A 20,571-nucleotide genomic window follows, 5' to 3' on the forward strand; every position below is an offset into this window, starting at 1 on the left:
AATGTCCTGTCCCCATACATCCGCTGCACATCATAGTTCACATCTTTGCACAGCAGTGCTGTCTGTTCAGTATCATTCAGGTCCATTGACTCATCACAGGCAAATGCAGTGTGCTTGTTCTGGAAATTTCTCACCATCACTCCAGCTAGCAGCATTGTTTTCCACTGCCATCTTTTTTTTTCTTGGATTTGAAACCCATAGCTGGACAGCTATTTAGCCCATGTTTACGGCTATAATACACAATTTAGTTGACCATTTAGGTTACACATTTTTACAACTGCAGGAAAAAATCATTTCTAAAAAATCCCGTCCGTACTGATATTCTTATAATTTATTTGTCGAACTCAAAGGAAGTCACAAGAGATACGCCAAAGAGCTGCGTATTCACGACCCCTGGATTGAGACATAAGAATTTTTTTTAAGTGGGATCACTTGTTAATTTAATTCTGTTTTCAAAAAGGTTGAATGTGCATGTGGGTGGGTGTGTGCTCAGGCTGTTATGCACTGAAACTATTGTCGTCATTTAAGTATAAAAAACCTTGGTTAAAGTGAATTTATATGCTGCCCTTGCTAGATTTTTATTTATTTAAGCTGGTAAATCTTCCTGGTAAAGTGTACTGAGTGTACAAAAATCCCAGAAACTGTTGAATTTACAAATACAGATTTGATCATTACCGTTCTGGACATAAAATGAAACCATTTTGTTCTCTGAGCCATTTGTCATAATTAAATTATTCACTCTCAAATTCTGGCCAAAAACAGGTCGCAGTGACCTTAATCTTTGACCATCCTTGAGCGCAAGAGGACAATTGTGCCAAATGTAATTATATCCCTTCCAAGCATTGTCTGATAAATCATATTTACAAAAAGTAGGATGGAAAGGGCTGACACAGAGGTACAAAAACACTCAAAGGCAACAAAACAAAGAGGAAAAAAGAAGAAATAGCACAAAAAATATCTTTATTGTTAATGTGTTTTATTCCCCCTAGCTTTTTAGTGTTTTAAAACTGGCACAAAGGTTGTTCTTTTCCCAGGTAATATTGAATGTCATGGGCTGACTGTGTAAAACAGCCAACACAGTTCGATTCTAAAACAATGCTTTCTTTCTGGATTGTGTCTCTCACACACTTCATTTCCCCTTTACTACAGTAACACCAGTTTATTGGAGAATACCATGTGTATATGTGAAATATTCTAGTTAAAGGTATCATGCAGTGTTTCTAATTACCAGCTTTATTATCAAATGTTTAGTTTTCTTTGGCTCATGCACAAGAATGGACGTTACAGCATGCAGGTAGCATTAATAAAAATCTGGCATTGCTAGTGTGTAAAAAGACATCACGTTACAGAAAAGCTGAGAAAAAAAAGCAGCTCCAAGTGAACAATTCATGATATTTAACATTTAATAAGACGACACAGAAACAAAGTTCTATGAAAAGGTATAACAGATTTACACATATTGGGTGCCATGTTCTTTGGCATTGTTGTCAGAAACCTATGTCGATCAAACAGCTGACAAAGATGATTGTGTGTCTGTCATACTGTGTGCTTTCGTTTTCTTTGGCCCTCACCTTGCACTGCCTCCAATCTTCCTCGTTGAGGCCTGTGAGAATGCAGTTGCAGTGCTTGTAAGAGTCTCCTGCTGGATGAGTATTGATGAGCTGTATTGCCCCTGTCCCCCCACTAAACTTGTCGGGTCTGATACATTGCCTACAAATGCTTAAATGGAAGTGGCAGAGCAGTGGCATAGCTTGATCTGATAGTTTTGAATGATCAGAATGATTGTTTTGGTCAGGCTGAACTAGTCCAGATGACAACAATAGCGGATCCTTTTTTTCAGTTTCAGTTCCTTGAAACTGAAAAAAGAGCAGCAATTCAGTTAATCTGGAAAGACGGAGGCAACAGTGTTGTTTTAATGGGGGTTTCAGTTCTATTTAAAGTTCATGTTCTTCAAACGAGCAGTGAAGGGCAATCTCACAGTTTGGCAGCCATCCATACTGGCTGGGATTTATGTTGGTGAGAAAAAGTCGCCACTCTGCCCTGTGCTGTGTAATCACTGTTATCCATGTAAGAGTAATTGCAAATGAATGTCCTTGTTAAATCTGTATATAGATGATTTAAGTCTGAGAACTGCACAGCTTGGAACAGTGTGATCAATCGAAAACCTTCCACATTTCAGATTTCTTTGATTACCTCTTGGCGTTTTATACCGTACGGCATCTGAGATGAAGAAACGTCTTGTTTTCCATGAATCCTCTTGTTCTACATGCTGTGCACCACATCTGATTTGTTCTCATTATCCTCACCCCTCTTTGGCTTTGCTCTTTCCCTCTCCTCTTTCAGTTTGAGGGCTCTTCACCCAGCTCACGTTTTCTGTCTCGCCCCTCTAATTTATTTCTCCCTCTCCAGGATAAATACTGTGTAAGAGGCTTGTGTTTTCCTCCCGCTCCATCACAACGTATTTATGATGGGCCTGCTGTGTGGGCTATTAGTCAGGGTCGTGTGTTCACTGTAGAAGTGTGCTAAGTTGGACAGTCATACCCGGGGTCCTTCACAGCCACTCTGGTTTGCACCTTCCTCCATTAATCTCGCTACACTGCCTCTCCTAGCTGTCTCACTGCAACTCAGAGCTCAACTCAGAGTTATGCGCCTCCTGTTACTTCCTGACATTAACCCTACACATGCCTGCTAATTCAGTTAACACTTTCTGTGGATGCTAAAAGCATAGTAAATCCAAAACACATTATTCGTCTTTTAGGGTAGCCATTGCCCCAAAAGAGTGTCCTATTTGCTACCTTATTGCTCTGATTAAAAAGTTTCTCATTCACCTCCATAGAGATGCTGGCAGAACCTTCAAGTACTGAAAGAAAAGATGCAAATAAAACAGGAAAAGAGGGTGTGATTTTGACCCCCTTATCTGCAACAATGGCCAGAATGACAAAGTCATTCAGTTATCAGTCATGCTGATAATTTTACCCCAATGTTTTCTAATTAAGAGCTAGATTTGACAAACCAAAATTTTAGATCAAGTTTTATGGGTGCATCAGTTTTCAAATCATTTAGATTATTTCATGTTATTTCATGTAAAGGAAAAAATATCTGTCACTCCTACCATACAACTCCCCACTGTCTCACTGTCCTCATTCCAACCTGTGTCTTGCTGCTGGGGGATTCCCATGATGCATTGAGTGTTTCTTCTTCAGTCACCTTTCTCACTCACTATGTGTTAATAGACCTCTCTGCATTGAATCATACTTGTTATTAATCTCTGGCTCTCTTCCACAGCATTTCTTTTGTCCTGTCTTCCTTCTCTCACCCCAACCGGTCACGGCAGATGGCCCCGCCCCTCCCTGAGCCTGGTTCTGCCGGAGGTTTCTTCCTGTTAAAAGGGAGTTTTTCCTTCCCACTGTCGCCAAAGTTCTTGCTCATAGGGAGTCATATGATTATTGTGTTTTTCTCTGTATGGTAAATGGTAAATGGCCTGTATTTGTATAGCGCTTTACTAGTCCCTAAGGACCCCAAAGCGCTTTACACATCCAGTCATCCACCCATTCACACACTGGTGATGGCAAGCTACGTTGTAGCCACAGCCACCCTGGGGCGCACTGACAGAGGCGAGGCTGCCGACACTGGCATCACCGGGCCCTCTGACTACCACCAGTAGGCAACGGGTGAAGTGTCTTGCCCAAGGACACAACGACCGAGACTGTCCAAGCCGGGGCTCGAACCGGCAACCTTCCGATTACAAGGTGAACTCCCAAATCTTGAGCCATGTTGTTGTGATTTGGCGCCGTATAAATAAAATTGAATTGAACTGAATACATGTCCTGCCCCAGCCTCACATACGGCACGAGAAAGTCATGGCACCCATTCACGTACCTTCTCTAGAGCCACAAAGACACAGTGAACCTTCTTCTGACCTTCTCTATACTTCCCCAACCCTCTCAAATCAATCTGTAGTACTCCCTTGGCATGAAGCCACACTGCTGCTCACTGATCGTCATCTCTTTTCTCAGCCTAGCTTCAACAACCCTTTCGCATATCTTCATGTTATGGCTCATCAGCTTTATCCCCGTGCAGTTGCTACAGCTCTGCACATCGCCCTTTCTCTTTAAAACTGGTGCCAATACACTTCTACTCCATTCCTCTCCAAGACTGTGTTAAACAGTCTGGTCAGAAACTTCACTGCTCGCTCTCCTGCACGTCTCTATACCTCCACAGATTTGTCATCTGAGGTGACTGCCTTTCCACCCAAACTTGCTACACATCTTGTCCAGCTCTCTACCTAGCAAATCAAAACAAGACCTATTTTTCCATTAGTGTCCAGTGCAAAAGTGACAAAAAACCTTAAAGTATGCAGTATGACAGACATACAACCATCTTTGTCAGCTGTTTAATCAACATGATGATAATACCAAAAAACACAGCACCCAGTGTCTAGAAGTCTATTTTCAGGATAGAAAAAAGTGTGAATTTCCTTCTTTCGTTTACCATAAGCCTTTCCCTTTGTCACTTCTTTGCCTCCAAGATGCTGGCTATCTTCATTCTGCACTGACATCACTTTGCAGTCTCCTATCTAAGACGAGTTAAGGTTTCGCCACTATTATATGTCACTATATGTTCTTCTCTCTTCTTAAAGTATGTGTTCATTATATCAACTGTTTTTTGCAAATTTCACTACCATCTGTCTGTATGTATTTCTCTCCTTAAAACCTCCTTAAAACCATGCCTTCTTGTCACCTGTGTTCCCTTCACCTACATGCCAATTAAAGTCTGCTCGAATCACCAATCACATTCCCCCTGGGGACACCCAGAGGTTCCCCTACTTCAGCTTACTCCAGAACTCACTCTTTCTTCTGACTGCCAACCTGTGGTATGACTGAAAACTTTGGACATCCCCCCTTCAATTTCCACCTTCAAAGTTATGATGTTGACACTCCTCACCTCCACAACACAATTTACATATTCTTCCTTCAAGTTACAAGTTTCTTCCTCACCATCAAATAAGCCAGCTCTCTGCCTTTACTGGTCATAGTCCCAACATCCATACATTTAATGCAGCTTATTACCTTGATTGTACAACCTCAATTCCAATAAATTTAGGACGGCATGTAAAACATAAATAAAAATCAGTTTCAATCTATATTCAATTAAATACACTACAAAGACAAGATATCTAATGTTCAAACTGATAAATGTTATTGTTGTTTTGCAAACTTTCACTCATTTTGAATTTGATGCCTGTAGCATGTTCCAAAAAAGCTGGGACGGGGGCATATTTACCACTGTGCTATATCTCCTTTCCTTTTAACAACACTCAATAAGTGTTTGGAAACTCAGGACACTAATTGTTGAAGCTGTGTAGGTGGAATTCTTTCCCATTCTTGCTTGATCTACAACTTCAGTTGCTCAACAGTCCGGGGCCTCCATTGTCATATTTTGCACCTCTGATGTCTCCTTCCTCAATGAGCTCAACAAACTTTTATGCTCGTTTTGAGCGAGGGAACCCCACAACCACAACCAAAGCAGACATGACGCCAGACCACCAACCTCTGACTCTCTCCCCCACCGATGTAGGAGCAGTGCTGAGCAGGATCAATGTCCACAAGGCTGCAGGCCCTGATGGCATCCCCGGGCGTGTTCTCAGAGCGTGTTCTGGGGAGCTTGCAGGAGTGCTCACAGACATATTCAATCTGTCCTTGTCCCACGCTGCGGTACCGGCCTGCTTCAAATCCACCTCCATCGTCCCGATACCCAAAAACTCCAACCCATCTTGCCTCAATGATTACCGCCCAGTAGCACTCACCCCCATCATCACTAAGTGCTTAGAGCAGCTGGTCCTAGCACACTTCAAATCCTGTCTCCCCCCCACCCTGGACCCCCACCAATTCGCATACCGCCAGAACAGGAGCACAGAGGATGCAGTCTCCATCGCACTGCACTCTGTCCTCTCACACCTGGACAACAACAACACCTACGCCAGAATGCTGTTTATAGACTTCAGTTCAGCGTTCAATACAATCCACCCCTCACAACTCATCAGGAAACTGACAGACCTGGGCATCAGTTCCCTCATCTGCAAATGGTTACTGGACTTCCTGACCAACCGCCCCCAACATGTCCGGCTGGATAACCACTGCTCATCTACAATCACGATGAACACCGGTGTACCACAAGGCTGTGTGATGAGCCCTTTCCTCTACTCCCTCTTCACCCACGACTGCAGACCTGCTGATGATTCCAACACCATCATTAAGTTTGCAGATGACACCACGGTGATTGGCCTCATCAGTGACAACGATGAGGCCGCCTACAGGGAGGAGGTGGATTGTCTGGCTGAGTGGTGCGACACAAACAACCTGCTGCTTAACACCGAGAAGACCAAGGAGCTCATCGTGGACTACAGGAGGAATGCTGACCCACATCCACCCATCCACATTAAGGGGACGGCTGTGGAGCGTGTGAGCAGCTTCAAGTTCCTGGGAGTCCACATCTCCGAGGATCTCACCTGGACGACCAACTGCTCCAAGCTGGTCAAGAAGGCTCACCAGCGCCTCTTCTTCTTGAGGACTCTGAGGAAGAACCACCTGTCCTCAGACATCCTGGTGAACTTCTATCGTTGCACCATCGAGAGCATCCTGACCAACTGTATAACAGTCTGGTACGGGAACTGCTCTGCCTCGGACCGGAAGGCGTTGCAGAGGGTCGTGAAAACTGCCCAGCGCATCGCCGGAGCACCACTTCCTGCCATAAAAGACATCTACAGGAAGCGGTGTCTGAAAAGGGCTGGGAAAATCATCAAAGACCCCAGTCACCCATCACCCTCCTGCCCTCTGGGAGGCGCCACAGGAGCCTCCGAACTAAGACCACCAGGTACCGGAACAGCTTCTTCCCCACAGCTGTCAGACTCCTGAACTCTGCCTCCTGACATCTGACCCACGTTAACACATGGACTGGACATACACACACACACACACACACACACACACACACACACACACACACACACACACACACACACACACACACACACACACACACACACACAATGGACAACTGTACCCTCGAACACACAATAATAACATGGACTGAACCACCACTCACAACCACTAGCACTTTATATAGCCTCTGTAGAAACGATCTACACCCTCATTTATCTTAACTGCACTACTGTATAGCTCTGTGTAAATAATCATTCTGTACATTCGATAATCTTTAATCCTACAACTGTTTACAACTTGCATAGTTCCCATTTCTGTATAGCTGTATATCTCAGATTCTGTAAAGTTATTTATTTCATATTCTGTATAGTTTTTCATATTTATATCCTGTTCATAGCCTGTACATAGCTTGTACTCACTACAGCCTGTACATACTTATAGTTATAGAATATTCACAACATACTTCATACCGTGTACATTATAACATACCATAATAGACCCATTTCTGTAATATACTCACATGTCTATATTATTGCTAATATATATTGTAATATATCTATATCACTAAAGCACTTCTGGATGGATGCAAACTGCATTTCGTTGCCCTGTACCTGTGCATGTGCAATGACAATAAAGTTGAATTCTATTCTATTCTATTCTATTCTATTCTATTCTATTCTATTCTATTCTATATTGCGCCACACATTTTCAATGGGAGATAGGTCTGCACTACTGGCAGGCCATTTTAGTACCCACAATCTTTTACTATGAAGCCACTTTGTTGTAACACATGCAGAATATGGCTTTGCATTGTACTGCTGAGGGGACAAGCAGGGCTGTCCCTGAAAAAGACGTCGCTTGGATGGCAGCATATGTTGCTCCAAAACCTGTATGTACCGTTCAGCATGTATGTGCCTTCACAGATGTGCAAGTTACCAATGCCATGGGCACTAACACACCCCATACCATCACAGATGCTGGCTTTTAAACTTTGCTGTAATAACAATCTGCAATCAATCTGCAAACAATCTGGTCCTTTTCCTCTTTTGTCTGGAAGACACAAAGTCCATGATTTCCAAAAACAATTTGAAATATGGACTCGTGAGACCACAGCACACTTTTCAGTCAGTCCATCTCAGATGAGCTCGGGCCCCATCCTTGCTTGTGAACGACTGGGCCATTTGGGGATGATTCTTTTATACCCAATCATGGCAAACTATTTCCAATCAAAATTTTCACCAGTGGAATGTTGAAAACAGGTGTTTTTTGAACATTCCTCAACTTTCTCAGTCTTGTGCTGCCTTGTCCCAGCTTTATTTTTTGGAACGTGTTGCAGGCATCAAATTCAAAATGAGAGATATATTTTCCTTGTAGTGTATTTAATTGAATATAGGTTGAAAACAAAGAAGAACAGATGTAAAAGTAAAATATGAATTTTCGATAACGTGTCAGTAAAAAAGGTGTAAAAATAGAGCTTAACTCAGATTGAAGACATCATCACATACTTTTAAAAAATGACTTCACAATTGACAAAAAAAAATATGAAACACACTTTAATAAATCATTTAAAAGTAGAATATTGAAAATTCATCACATCTGGCCCCTTTTCACTGACTAGCCAAGGGAATCACATTTACACAGATCACACACGAGACAAGAGACTAGCAAAATAAATCAGGAAACTAAACATGGGAGCATCTAACACAGAAAGGCAAAACAGACACACAAGGACAAGAAAATTGAAGCTCTGGTAATAAACTTTAAAGAATAACTATAATTACAAATTCTGATAGCAAACACAGTCAAAAATGAGAATAAAATCATGGAAAACATATCAGGAAATGAAGCTACAATAAATGACAAAAACAAAGAAAAAACTAAGCAGATAATAAGAGATTTTATTTTATTTTATTTTACCACCTGTTTGGTGGTTCTAGCATAAATAAATACACACCCCAAAATTCACTGTTTGATGAATAAAATCTTTATTTTTTTTTTTTTTTACATTTTTTCTAGTATTAAAACCCAGTGAACTGAATACTAATCATCTTGTTACAATGCAATGTTTTTCTACTAACATTTGGGACATGGTATTCATTGTTGCTGAGCAGCCTCCTCCCTCAAGACAATCATCTCAACAAAACGCCTCAGGTACAACTTATCTCACTTCTGTTGCCAGGTTAAGAGCACAAGCCCTTTAGATCAGGGGAGTTTGGAGGCCAGGTTAACAGGATACACTGTAACAAGTCAAATCCGCGGAGGCCCCACTCGTAACGCAAAGGATCTGCTGCCAATTAAACTGGTGCTAGACAGGTGTCCACAGGTCAGAACGTTTTTGGGCAGCACAAGGTGAACCTTCCCTGGCTGCTTTTTGTGAATATTCAACGTGATGGCATTGTGATTACTATGTCCTGCTTCTGAAGCAATGCTAAATCATATGAAACCACAGGTGAATTACATATTTTATTTTACTGACATTCTGTGCATATTAGTTTGCTTTACACACACATAATGGCTTACTGTAGGTTATTGCATTCAACCAATGTAAAATAATGACAATGTTTGAAAATCATTACATTAAATAGGTTTTCAAATTTTGAAACAGGTGATACTTTATACTCCTGCTATTGTAAGCAAACCTCATGGTAAGATGAAAAAAAAAAAACATATGGATTTCTTGTGTATTCTTTTGTCACATAAAGCTACAAAAACAGCAGAGTATTAATCCACTACTGAAAACAGTCCCTAGACAAAGTGTACCATTGCCAACATTTGGTAAAAACTACAACGCACGACTGTTTTTCTAAACCGCCACCTAGACAGAAAGACGCCTGAACATGATATTTATTAACACATTTAAAAACACATAAGAAGGATTACTTTTATTGGAATTCAGGCAAAATCACACCATACAACACTAGGAGGATTTCTCTGAGCATCAGTCTCATACAAAACTAGTAAGAAAACACATTTCATGGCTTGCCAACGTGGGATCTGATGAAACACTGCAATCTATTTAAGCCTGGAGCAAAGGAGCGACTTCAAAATGAACCTCCAGCTTTGGATAATGGATGACTTGATAATTTAAATGTCTGCTTTAATAGGGTTATAACAGTCCATAGTTACGTTGGGTGTCCCTGAATACCTTTTCTAAGGGAAACCCAGACAGATAACATATTCTCTGTTTTGTATCTTTGAACAAGCTCAGGTCGTGTTTACCTCTCCTACCTTTTAAAAAGGCAACTGCCTTATTCTTGCATATATTATTCATTTTTCCTTTTTATTGTTCTCCCCTTGAGGAGCTTGTCAGATGTGGCAATTCTTCACAAAGTTACCTCAGGGCCCACATCTCTGGGTGTTATTGGTGCTCTGCAAGGTCCTACGTTGCTCTGGGACTGTGCCTAAAAGAGCTGTGCTCACCTCTGATAAGCAATTAGCATTCTAAAGGCTGTTTTTTTTTCTCTCATATTCAAATTATTATTTGTAAAAAGCAGCAATCATGCACTCACTTTGGCCATATTCACCATTGCTGTGATGAACACAAATAATTCCCATTGATGTTACAGCTTCAGCCTGTGGGACATTGACAGATTCATTATAATTTTATTCATTTTTTAAGTAAACATCAAAACAGCCAACGCACCCAGCTAATGCGTGTGTCTGACGTGTGCGGTCCACACACAGACACATCACTATGAATTCAACAGAACGCATGTGGCTTTTCTAATTACATGGGCTCTCCCTCCTGCTGCCAGAGAAGCTCATTTGGGCATTGAGGGGAACGCGTGTGCTAAAAAGTAAAGGAGACTTGGAAGGATGAGCCTTAATGAGGGGAGTCAGTGAAACGTGTCTGATGGTGACGTTTCTTCCTGGAGCTGGAGGGCTTTCAATGAAAAGCAGGCCTCAACTGCAGACCCCGCTCCACTGCCCAGCCCTCTCATCCTCAGATAACCGGGCACGACGCAGCACAACAAGCAGCCCGTACTCAGGAGGCAATTAAGGCTCTGATATGCTTACACACCCGGAAACACTTGCTTGGCTGCAGGCAGAGGGGAAGAAGGCCGGGGCAGTGGGGAAGTTCACTGGTGGTGTGGTGGTGATATTTGTTTGTCAGCAGGAACAGAGAAAACAGCGGTCCAAAATTAGCTGCCTTGCTAGTTTAATGCAACATCCAATACTTCCTCTGACTTCAAAACATATACATTACTACAGAAAACAGATGGAGCTTCTACACACAAGACAAAAGCAGTATTGAGGGAGCAAGCCAAACGGGATGCTATTAAGCTGAAGCTGGCACAGAGTCAGAGTAGCTCTTTAACACCAGCAGCATGGCTGCCAAGCCTTAATACGATCTGTTAGTGAAGAGGGTCCTGGGACCGCAGTGAGCTCAGGGTGTTTGTAGTTAGACAGAACAGCGTTAGGCCTGTCTTTAAGCCAGGGCCAGACTGAGAAATGGCTATTTCAGAGGATTGGTGACAGGCTGGTGCTGCACCGTATGTCTCATAAATGAGTATCTCCCCTGCATCCCACACCATTATTTCTAAGCTACCCTCTGGCAGCAGGTCCCATGCTACTACTCTCTGGGCAGGTGGAGCTGCACAGATCACACTTTGTTTTTAACCTGAGGAGACTCATTTGAGTCTGTAGAAGCACTGGTTAGATTCATTCCTGCTTTTTCCATTTGTGCTGAATTTGACTGCTCGGGCTGCAGAAACAAGGACCTTGTTGACAAAGTTACCTTAGGAAAGCTGTGGATTATTCCAAGTTAGGTTTTTTGTTATTGCTCCATTTATATGCCCTATTGATTACGATGCCATTATAAATAACGTGGAATTGAACATTTCAAAACATAACGACATTGCCTGGGCAACTGGGCACAAGCAAACGGCTCAAGGTAGGTCATGAAAAATCAAATTTAGCCCAATTAGCTTTCTCTTTTTTTGAAGCTAAAAGCAAAGGTCATTGCTAGTACCAATTACTTGTAGCACAAGGAAACTGGAAGCGTGCACATCTAAAATCTTTTTTTTATCCTAACGCTCTCTGTTTTATTCTGCTTTCTTGTTTATGTGAATCTTCATACCTGTGCTGCACTCGAGAATTCTTGTTTCTTCATCATTCCTCTACCCCCAAGGAGCCACAGTTAATGATGAAGATCTGAGCAATTACTCAACCATTGTTTCCATATTGGAGACAACCAATGGCTACATAATGAAATGAAATGAAACCAATGCTTTTCTGCAAGTGATTCATCCACGAGTCGACCCACAGAAACAATTCTGATAATTAAGTCATTACATTGGCAGCAAACATTTTCTGGCCTCTCTGTTGTGAGTTTTCTGTCATTTTGAAACTATCTCGCTATTTAGACTGCTATTTGGGTACCACAAGCAATCTCACAGAGTCTCTGGGAAATTGTGATGCCGTTTACTGAATAAAGAATTGATAGAATAATCTAGAGAGAAATAAAAAAGATAATTGTTAGTTGTGACTCTTTATGGCTAACACGCATGTATGATCGCAAATTGGTCCTCCCAAGTCCAGAGTATTCATTTTTACATTTTCTCATGTGCACCTGTGTTTTCTGACCAGTTAAACTAGAACATGTCATTTTTTTGACCCCTCGTTTAACAGCCCGGCTTGTGCCTCTAAAAGCCTGTGGTTTGTGTGATAATGGCACAATGGTAAATGTGACCATTAGATGGCAGCTAGGGTTAGGTCACCTTCACAGGCTGAGAGCTGGGCTTGTTGTCCTCCATCAGCTGAAGAATCCCTTTCGCTGCTGTGGCACTGTTGCCCATTATTTGTGGCTTTGGGTGACCTGTGGCTACTGTGTCATTTTCACACCACAGGGCTAATTGCACCAAATGGTGATAGATTTTGAGGGAAAAGATGAGATAGGCATTTCATGCTGACCGCCTGGTGCCAAGCATTAGCTGCAATTTAGTTTACTGCTGCAGAGCTTCTACAGGAGCTGATGCATTTAGACATTTACAATGGGCCTGTGGTGATATAACTAACAATGGAGACTGTAATGCATTCCTTCACCAGTTTTCTTCTGGTAGCAAGTTGCAAAGGCACATTGCTGATAGCTACGAGTTTCATACTTTTTACTTCCTGTGAAACAGTTTGCTTTTTTTCTGCCCCTTGCTGTAGCTGGCTGCACCTTTGATGAGGACTCGGACCCTGGGCTGTGCGAATATCGACAGGGCCAAGAAGATGACTTTGACTGGCAGCTGATCAGGACCTACAACTGGCCACACCCAACTCCAGATCTTTTGCGAGGTAGGCTTCTGCAGGTGTCAGAGTTAAAGTCATTGACAGCAACACAATTTCCACAAGTCTGTTCACACATTCAGGCGGTGATTTAAAAACATGAACATACTCGTCTTCCCTCACACAGTTCCAACAAACAAACTAAAAACAAAAGAAACACCCTTTTATGCAGTACTTCTCCCAACATGACAGAGAAACGTTTCGTGGACCTTTGGACAATGCAAAAATTCAGGTCTTACAACCGCTGGTGTGTACAGGCAGATTGTTGCAGCAAGCCAAACCTGTTGCAGTCTTCTTATTGACACATGTTGTGTGTTTTAACAGAATTGTAAAACTGTGAATACAACATTTACCGCAGTACAGTGGCATAAATCCAGCTTTAGACTGACCCCAAAAACTCCATTGACAGGCAGGAGTGTAGTTGTGTTAGTGTCTCTGTGTCACTGATCACAATTTTATTGCACACCTGCCGCAGTGGAGCAGCTCAGTCCAGACCAGTTATAGAGTGTGCTCACACTGGGTAGCTCTCATGTGTGAAAAGCAGCAGCTGGAAAAGAACATCTGCTCTACACCGAGTACTTTGAGCTCTTCTAAAAAAGAATTGTATTATTTCTGCTGCAAATATACAGCATACCAATTTGTAAGTGAGCAATGGGCAGAGGAAAGCAGCAGGATGTTTTTGTATACCAGGTTTGAGGTTGGTAGAATTCATTTAGACATCATTGGCGTGGCTTTTTACTACTTAAGGGAAGTGTATTTGTCTGTAGATCCTCTCTAAAGCAATAAGCAATTCAAAGTAGTTCAGCAGAGACAGAAAAGGCTGAAAAGCTGAAAATTGTGTATAAGAAACAAGAAAGAGAAAAGTGTAGCTGACTATAATTAACGGACTAACAATAATATAACAGATAAGAACACAAGTTTACATTTCAACCCAGTTTATAACAGTAGGCAGATCTGTCCCAGACCACTGGAGATGTTTCTTAATGCACTTCAGAAGTGTATTTAGGTCCTAAACGGCTTCATAAACCAACAGAAGTATTCTTAAAATTAACAAGCCTAACCCGCTGGAGGTTCCTTTCTGTCATTTTAATGGCAGCTGTCTCCAAAGCCTGGAAGTGCTGACAGTCCATTGCTGGCTTTACTTACTGCCTTACAGCCACAGCGAGCCATGCAGCTTAATAATGCTTTAAACATTTTTTTCTTTTTTGCTTCAGTTTTGCTTCCCAGTTAAACCCTACCTTACGGCAACTTGTTGGTGCAGAAGACCTGCTGATCACAAGGTTTCGTTGAGCGAGGTGGCTTTTTTTTTACACTTAACCCTTGTGTGGTGTTCGTATTTTTGTTACTCAGCCAGTGTTCATGGGTCTGGTGGACCCGCTAGAGTTTTGGCTTTCCAAATTAACACTATCAAACAATTTTATGTTAAATTACTCAACAGATGTTTCCTTCATCCCAATTACAAGACATATGAACAGCAAACATGGTTAATTTTTTCCCTTTACCTTTGTTAGATCACATTTATGAATTAATGTGCTTCTCGTTTTTCTTTTATATAAAATGTTATAAATAAATCAGTTATAATCAAGTGGAGTGAGTGGAAAGACACAACACATTTACACGTGAAAAAATAATTAATTGTTTAATTTTTCTTTTGAAAAAAACTTAACACGGGTCTCACAGACCTGAACACCATACAAGGGTTAAATTACTAATAGCTCAGTGTTATAGTTATGAAAAAATCCTCAGGACATTGGTTGCTTTTTCACTCATTTTCAGTTAATCCTAAATTCTTGTAACTGACATTTTTTTGAAGAAAAACTACAAAGCAGATGCAGGTGGTAAGACACAGATGACTTAAACTGCTGATTCAGGGACCAGCCTGAGAACTATTCCTCCAGACCACTTAAAAAATCAGAAAAAATTCGGGTTCTTTGGAGGTAAGGGTATATAAGGGTTCTAATGCAGTGTGGTGTCACATAATAGATCTAATGCGATTGGGTAAAATGGTTAGACAATGTGTTTTAGACACATTCTACATAGTATGTTATCAAAAGTAAAGTCTCATAACTTTCTTAGATTCTATCTTTTTTCTGTTAGAAGCTTTTTCATTTGGATGTTCTGAATATGTGAAAAATCTATGACAAACCCAAACTCTGCCCTTAAACCCGACCCCAGAGGTGCACTGATGTTAAGAGGTAAAATTATTGCTCATCAGTAGGAATGATAATCTGCAGTTCCTTGCAACACTATGTTATATATATCCCAAAGGCTGCTGAGGTAATTAATGAGTATTTGAACCAAGTAGGTGAAAAGCTGCAGGTGATCCCTGCAGGTCTTCCAGCTTCCACTGCCAGTCTCTTATTCACCATTAGCTTAGTCGCTGAAAGATTTCTGGCTTCAGCATGGACGTGCACTCCTCTGGCCTCTCATTAGTCTTATTTTTGGCACACCTCTGTGCCATAAGCCTTGAGAAAAATGTTTGTCTGTGCTGTACACAACCACAAAAAATGTGAAACCATCAAAGTAAAGTGAATCACGGTTGGAAGAATATAGTATATACTAACGAAAAAGGAAATGCTATGAAGGAAATGGCTATAAGTACAGCACCCACATTTAAAACTCCAATCTCATGGAAAAGCATCAATCAACCTACTTAGCTTTGCAGTCTCGTTCTTGATACTTGAGTTATTTATTTTGCAAAACCCAATGCGAGCCCCACAAGGCTCACATTGGGAGGCATTTACCATCTAGCCCAGATACCAAGTTATAAACAGTACTGTTGTTGTGCAAAAACACACAATGCAGAATAACCCACCATTCAGCTATAAAGCTGGCTTGCCACTGCTTTTATGTGCTGTGTTATTTTCCAGATGGTTCATTATACTCTGTGGATGTTCACACTAAAATAATGACATATTTAATGAAAACAAATTTCCCACGAATTAGTTTGAGGCATTCTGTCTTCTGGAGGGGAACTTCAGGTCCAAAACTCAAATCTTAATCCATTTCGGAGCAATCCTGACAGGATAACTCAATGGTTTCTCAACTGGGGAGGGTGTGAAGAAAAGGGAGCTACACTGATGTTGCTGCTAGTTTTATGACAGATATTTTCAAATGTTTTGCCAAAAACAACCACAAGATTTAAGTAAATTTTAATGTGTATTTGTCTACAATGTTTATTACTTCAAAGTTATGTTATGTGGCAAATATTGCCAAATATTTTGTATTTACAGACTTTTCAAGCTGTCAGTTTGGTATAAAACAGGTTGCAAAGCTCACATCAAATAGCTAAATCTTCAGCTGCCAAATATCTGGCAGCAGGAGATTTAGCTATTTGATGTGTACAAGGCTTATATCAGAAAGATTTCTGATATAGTACAGTACTGCAGTATTTTAGAAACCTTATATGACATCTTATGGCTTAAGTCCTCTGAAAAACTTAATATGCCCTCAGTGCTTCATGAGGAAATGTGATGGTAAGTAGCAGCCAGGTGCTTCTAATCTTGTCCACTCGATTAACTGATCATCTGCAAGTGCAACCACCCGATAAAACCAGAGCTTCTTTCTGGTAGTTTTCTGGTCTAGAACATTCAGGTGTGTTAACAAAATGTCACAGTCTTCCTATAAGTGGACTTCATGTCAAAGTCATCCTAAGGTCAGACTGTGCAATGAGAGTCAAACATAGGAGAAATTGCAAAAAGCCCAAGAGCTACATTTCAGAATAAACATCCAATGCAATTACAAGAGAACTGAACAAATACTGCTTATTTGGAAGGTTTGCCAGGACAAAGTTATTTCCTCTAAAAAGAACAGCATGACAGGATGAACAAACCACAACACTTTTGGAAACATTTCCTTTGGACTGATTGGACATAAGTGGAGAAATAGTCCTAATGCACAGCACCACATTTAGCAACAACACCTCATACGAACCTCAACACCTCACAAACACCTTATACCAACTGTCAAGCATGGCAGTCCAACAAGGGCAAAAGGAAAAAATAATTAGATTAACATGGTTATCCATGGTCAGAGTTTGATTGAAATGCAGCAGAAACAAGTAAACCAGTAGCAGCAGTTGATTTAAATCATAAGCCGCAAACCTTTGATGCTGTTAAGCAGAAAAGCAGAATTTGTGCTTGGCCATGCCGCTGCAAACGATATTCAGATAGGCTGCTGCAAATGATAACTCGGGGATCAGTGACCTTCATCACCTTCTGTGAGCTGTATGGCAAATAGTGTGTTTTGACTGCCTTATACACACAGTGCACTACCTAGTTTTGCAAGCCAGTTAGGAAGGCATTTGATTTTACTGTATGCCATTCAAATGTGCTGTGAGGAATAGGGACCCAATGAATTCTTGTATTCTCGCTTCTTTCACACCTTTATTGAAAGCTATTCACTTTTGAATGAAATACCCAAAATGCCCCTTGGTGTGAAGAATAGAGGTTCTTAGATATGCTGCAGAACATTAAATGAGCATTTCTGACTGTGGCTCTAAATTCAAACTGATTTTCACAAGGTTTTTGTCATTTAGATTGAATGCAGGAAAGGTATATAGCTTTTTAAAGCTGCAGTAATGAATATTTTTATTAAACAATAGGACAAATGACTGTTTGTAATGTGAGCAAGGTTGCGCTCACACAGAAAATTATCGCTGTTACGTTCCCCTGAGGGGTCTAGGCGGGGAGGGGGAAGTAACAAAAGTGACCGGGTCAGAAAAAGGAGTCAGGGAGGCAAAACAGTTAAATAAAACAGTTTTATTGAAGTAATTCAACTAAAAGAGACGGACAAGCCGTTATCACCATAAAAGAAACAAACAAAAACTCAGGCGTCGGTCAGTAAGGCAAAAAGTCAAAAGGAAAACGCAGCTCACTAGCTGTAAACCACACAAATGGCACTCTGGCCCAGAGCTCACCTTTCCCTGGGCTTAAATCTCCTTGATTACTGACGAGAGTCAGCTGCACAAAAGGGAAAGGTGGCACCTCAGGCAGAAGAGGTAGTGTGACACGCCCACACAGGCACCTTCAGGAGGAGGCCCTGCTAGGGCCGTAACACCCCCTCCCATAAATACAAACCCGTGGTTTGTCAAATGATTATGATAACCAAAACAACTAATCAAGTCCGTAACCATCGCATCAACAAATCGCAGGCTTTCCACCTACCAAACCCCATAGCAACGGTTAGGCATTGCCTGCGGAAGCTGCCAACCCCATCTCAACGGGTTCAAAATACTGACTGAGGGTGGCCGCAGACCCTCAAAACAATGTCTCATGTGGTGGCTAGGGCTTTTTTGAGCCATCACATGTGGAGAACACAGCAGGCAGTCAGAAGACCTTACTGCAACAGTTTTCAGACGATTGCTCAGGTCACGGGTACAGGCATGTTTGTTAGTCAGGGGTGCAGGTCTGAGTGGTGGTGTTATACATGATCTGTCCACCTGCAGGTCATGTTGAGGAACGGGGACATTGTCAACCAGCAGCAGCTCAGGGTTAGTTGACCTCTCACACTGACTACATGACACGATTGAGCAATTATGCTCCAAGTGTAGCCTTTTACTAGGCCTGGCAACCTGGTCGGTTTGAGAACCACGACTAGCTTTTCTCAAAGCAGGCAATTGTTGCTTTGAGTCGGCTTTCCATTTGAGTTTCAATTTTGAACAGTCAGCAATGAGGTGTCTAGGGTTGTGGCAGAAGAAACAAAGCTTTGTTTTGGGTCTCGAAACCACAACTTTTTCAGCCTTGTTAGCTGGCTCCCTTCTAGCTCTCCAAGATGTGTTACCGTGAGAAGGGATGTCACATTCCACCGCGTTTGTTTTATGAGTTAGGGTAAACCCATCCGCCAGTATGGCAGCCTGCTGTAGAGTGGAAACCCTTTGCTCACTTAAATAACAAGAAATAGACTCAGGAACAGAGTTTTTGAAATCCTCCACAAGCATGAGCTCACGTAACGACCCCAAACTGTTAACCTGGCTTGCAGAGCACCACCTACCAAAAAGCTTTGCCTTCTCCCGAGCAAAGTCAAGGTAGGACTGACTCTGTGCCAACTCCAAACCTCGAAAGTTCTGCCTATAGGCCTCAGGCACAAGTTCATAGGCTTGGAGGACGGCACTTTTAATCTTTTCATAAACTAGGCTGTCCTGCCTAGACAGACCAGAGCAAGCTTCCTGAGCCTTAGCTGTGAATTTACACAGCAACATCACCCCCCCACACATCTTCAGGCCACTGTAATGCAGTTGCTATGCTTTCAAACACACTGAAGAAGCTCTCAACACTGGATTCACAGAAAACGGGAACCAGGTGGACGTTATTGCTTACAAACGAGCTTCTAGACACCTGTGCACTGATGGCTTCATCAGCCATTTTAGGGGCCGGAGAAGGGTTAGAAAACACACCCTAATTAAGACACAACCACACCTCTCTGCCAACTCACTCCAAAACTACACAACTTAGTTTAAATGACCAACTTACCTCTTACAGTTTACACAATAAACAAACACAACTTACCCAGTTCCTAAGCACAACAAACTTTACCTATCTTCTGGAGCGTGCCGGGCTCGAGGCAACTTGAAAGGCGAAACTTCAGCGACTGGAGCCCTGAATTGCCTACCCCCAACAGGGAACTAATCCCCGCCCAGGATTACTCCGAAAATAAAAAAGGCAAAACAACAAAAGAGTGCCCGAAGGAAGAACTTAAAACAAAGCTCAGCTGGACACTCACCTAACTAAACTGGGAAGTTGAATCTCCAAAGGTAAAAAACAGCCAGATAATCAAAAACCAATTCCAACTCAAAACTCCCTTTTCAACGATCCCGGACGAGCCCCCACTTGTCACTCTTGTTACGTTCCCCTGAGGGGTCTAGGCGGGGAGGGGGAAGTAACAAAAGTGACCGGGTCAGAAAAAGGAGTCAGGGAGGCAAAACAGTTAAATAAAACAGTTTTATTGAAGTAATTCAACTAAAAGAGACGGACAAGCCGTTATCACCATAAAAGAAACAAACAAAAACTCAGGCGTCGGTCAGTAAGGCAAAAAGTCAAAAGGAAAACGCAGCTCACTAGCTGACAACCACAAAACACAGCTCACCAGCTGGAAACACCACAAAAACACTCAGCTCACTAGCTGTAAACCACACAAATGGCACTCTGGCCCAGAGCTCACCTTTCCCTGGGCTTAAATCTCCTTGATTACTGACGAGAGTCAGCTGCACAAAAGGGAAAGGTGGCACCTCAGGCAGAAGAGGTAGTATGACACGCCCACACAGGCACCTTCAGGAGGAGGCCCTGCTAGGGCCGTAACAATCGCCCACTCTTCTTCTTCTTCACTTGATTTAGGTGAAATAATTTCAGCTTATTGAGCT

At 41.9% G+C, this 20,571-nt stretch overlaps 1 protein-coding gene across 6 annotated transcripts in view; it reads left to right on the forward strand.

Annotated features, from left to right (window-relative positions):
• The window catches only part of LOC113014322 (receptor-type tyrosine-protein phosphatase U-like), a 259,557-nt gene that overhangs the window by 62,765 nt on the left and 176,221 nt on the right, over positions 1-20,571 (forward strand). For all 6 annotated transcript variants that reach the window (XM_080296202.1, XM_080296203.1, XM_080296201.1 and 3 more), the window contains exon 2: positions 13,095-13,223. In XM_080296202.1, the coding sequence (XP_080152328.1) occupies positions 13,095-13,223 (129 nt within the window). The remainder of the gene's footprint in view (positions 1-13,094; positions 13,224-20,571) is intronic.

The sequence above is a fragment of the Astatotilapia calliptera genome, chromosome 22 (genome assembly GCF_964374335.1).
Source record: "Astatotilapia calliptera chromosome 22, fAstCal68.1, whole genome shotgun sequence".
Taxonomy (NCBI): domain Eukaryota; kingdom Metazoa; phylum Chordata; class Actinopteri; order Cichliformes; family Cichlidae; genus Astatotilapia; species Astatotilapia calliptera.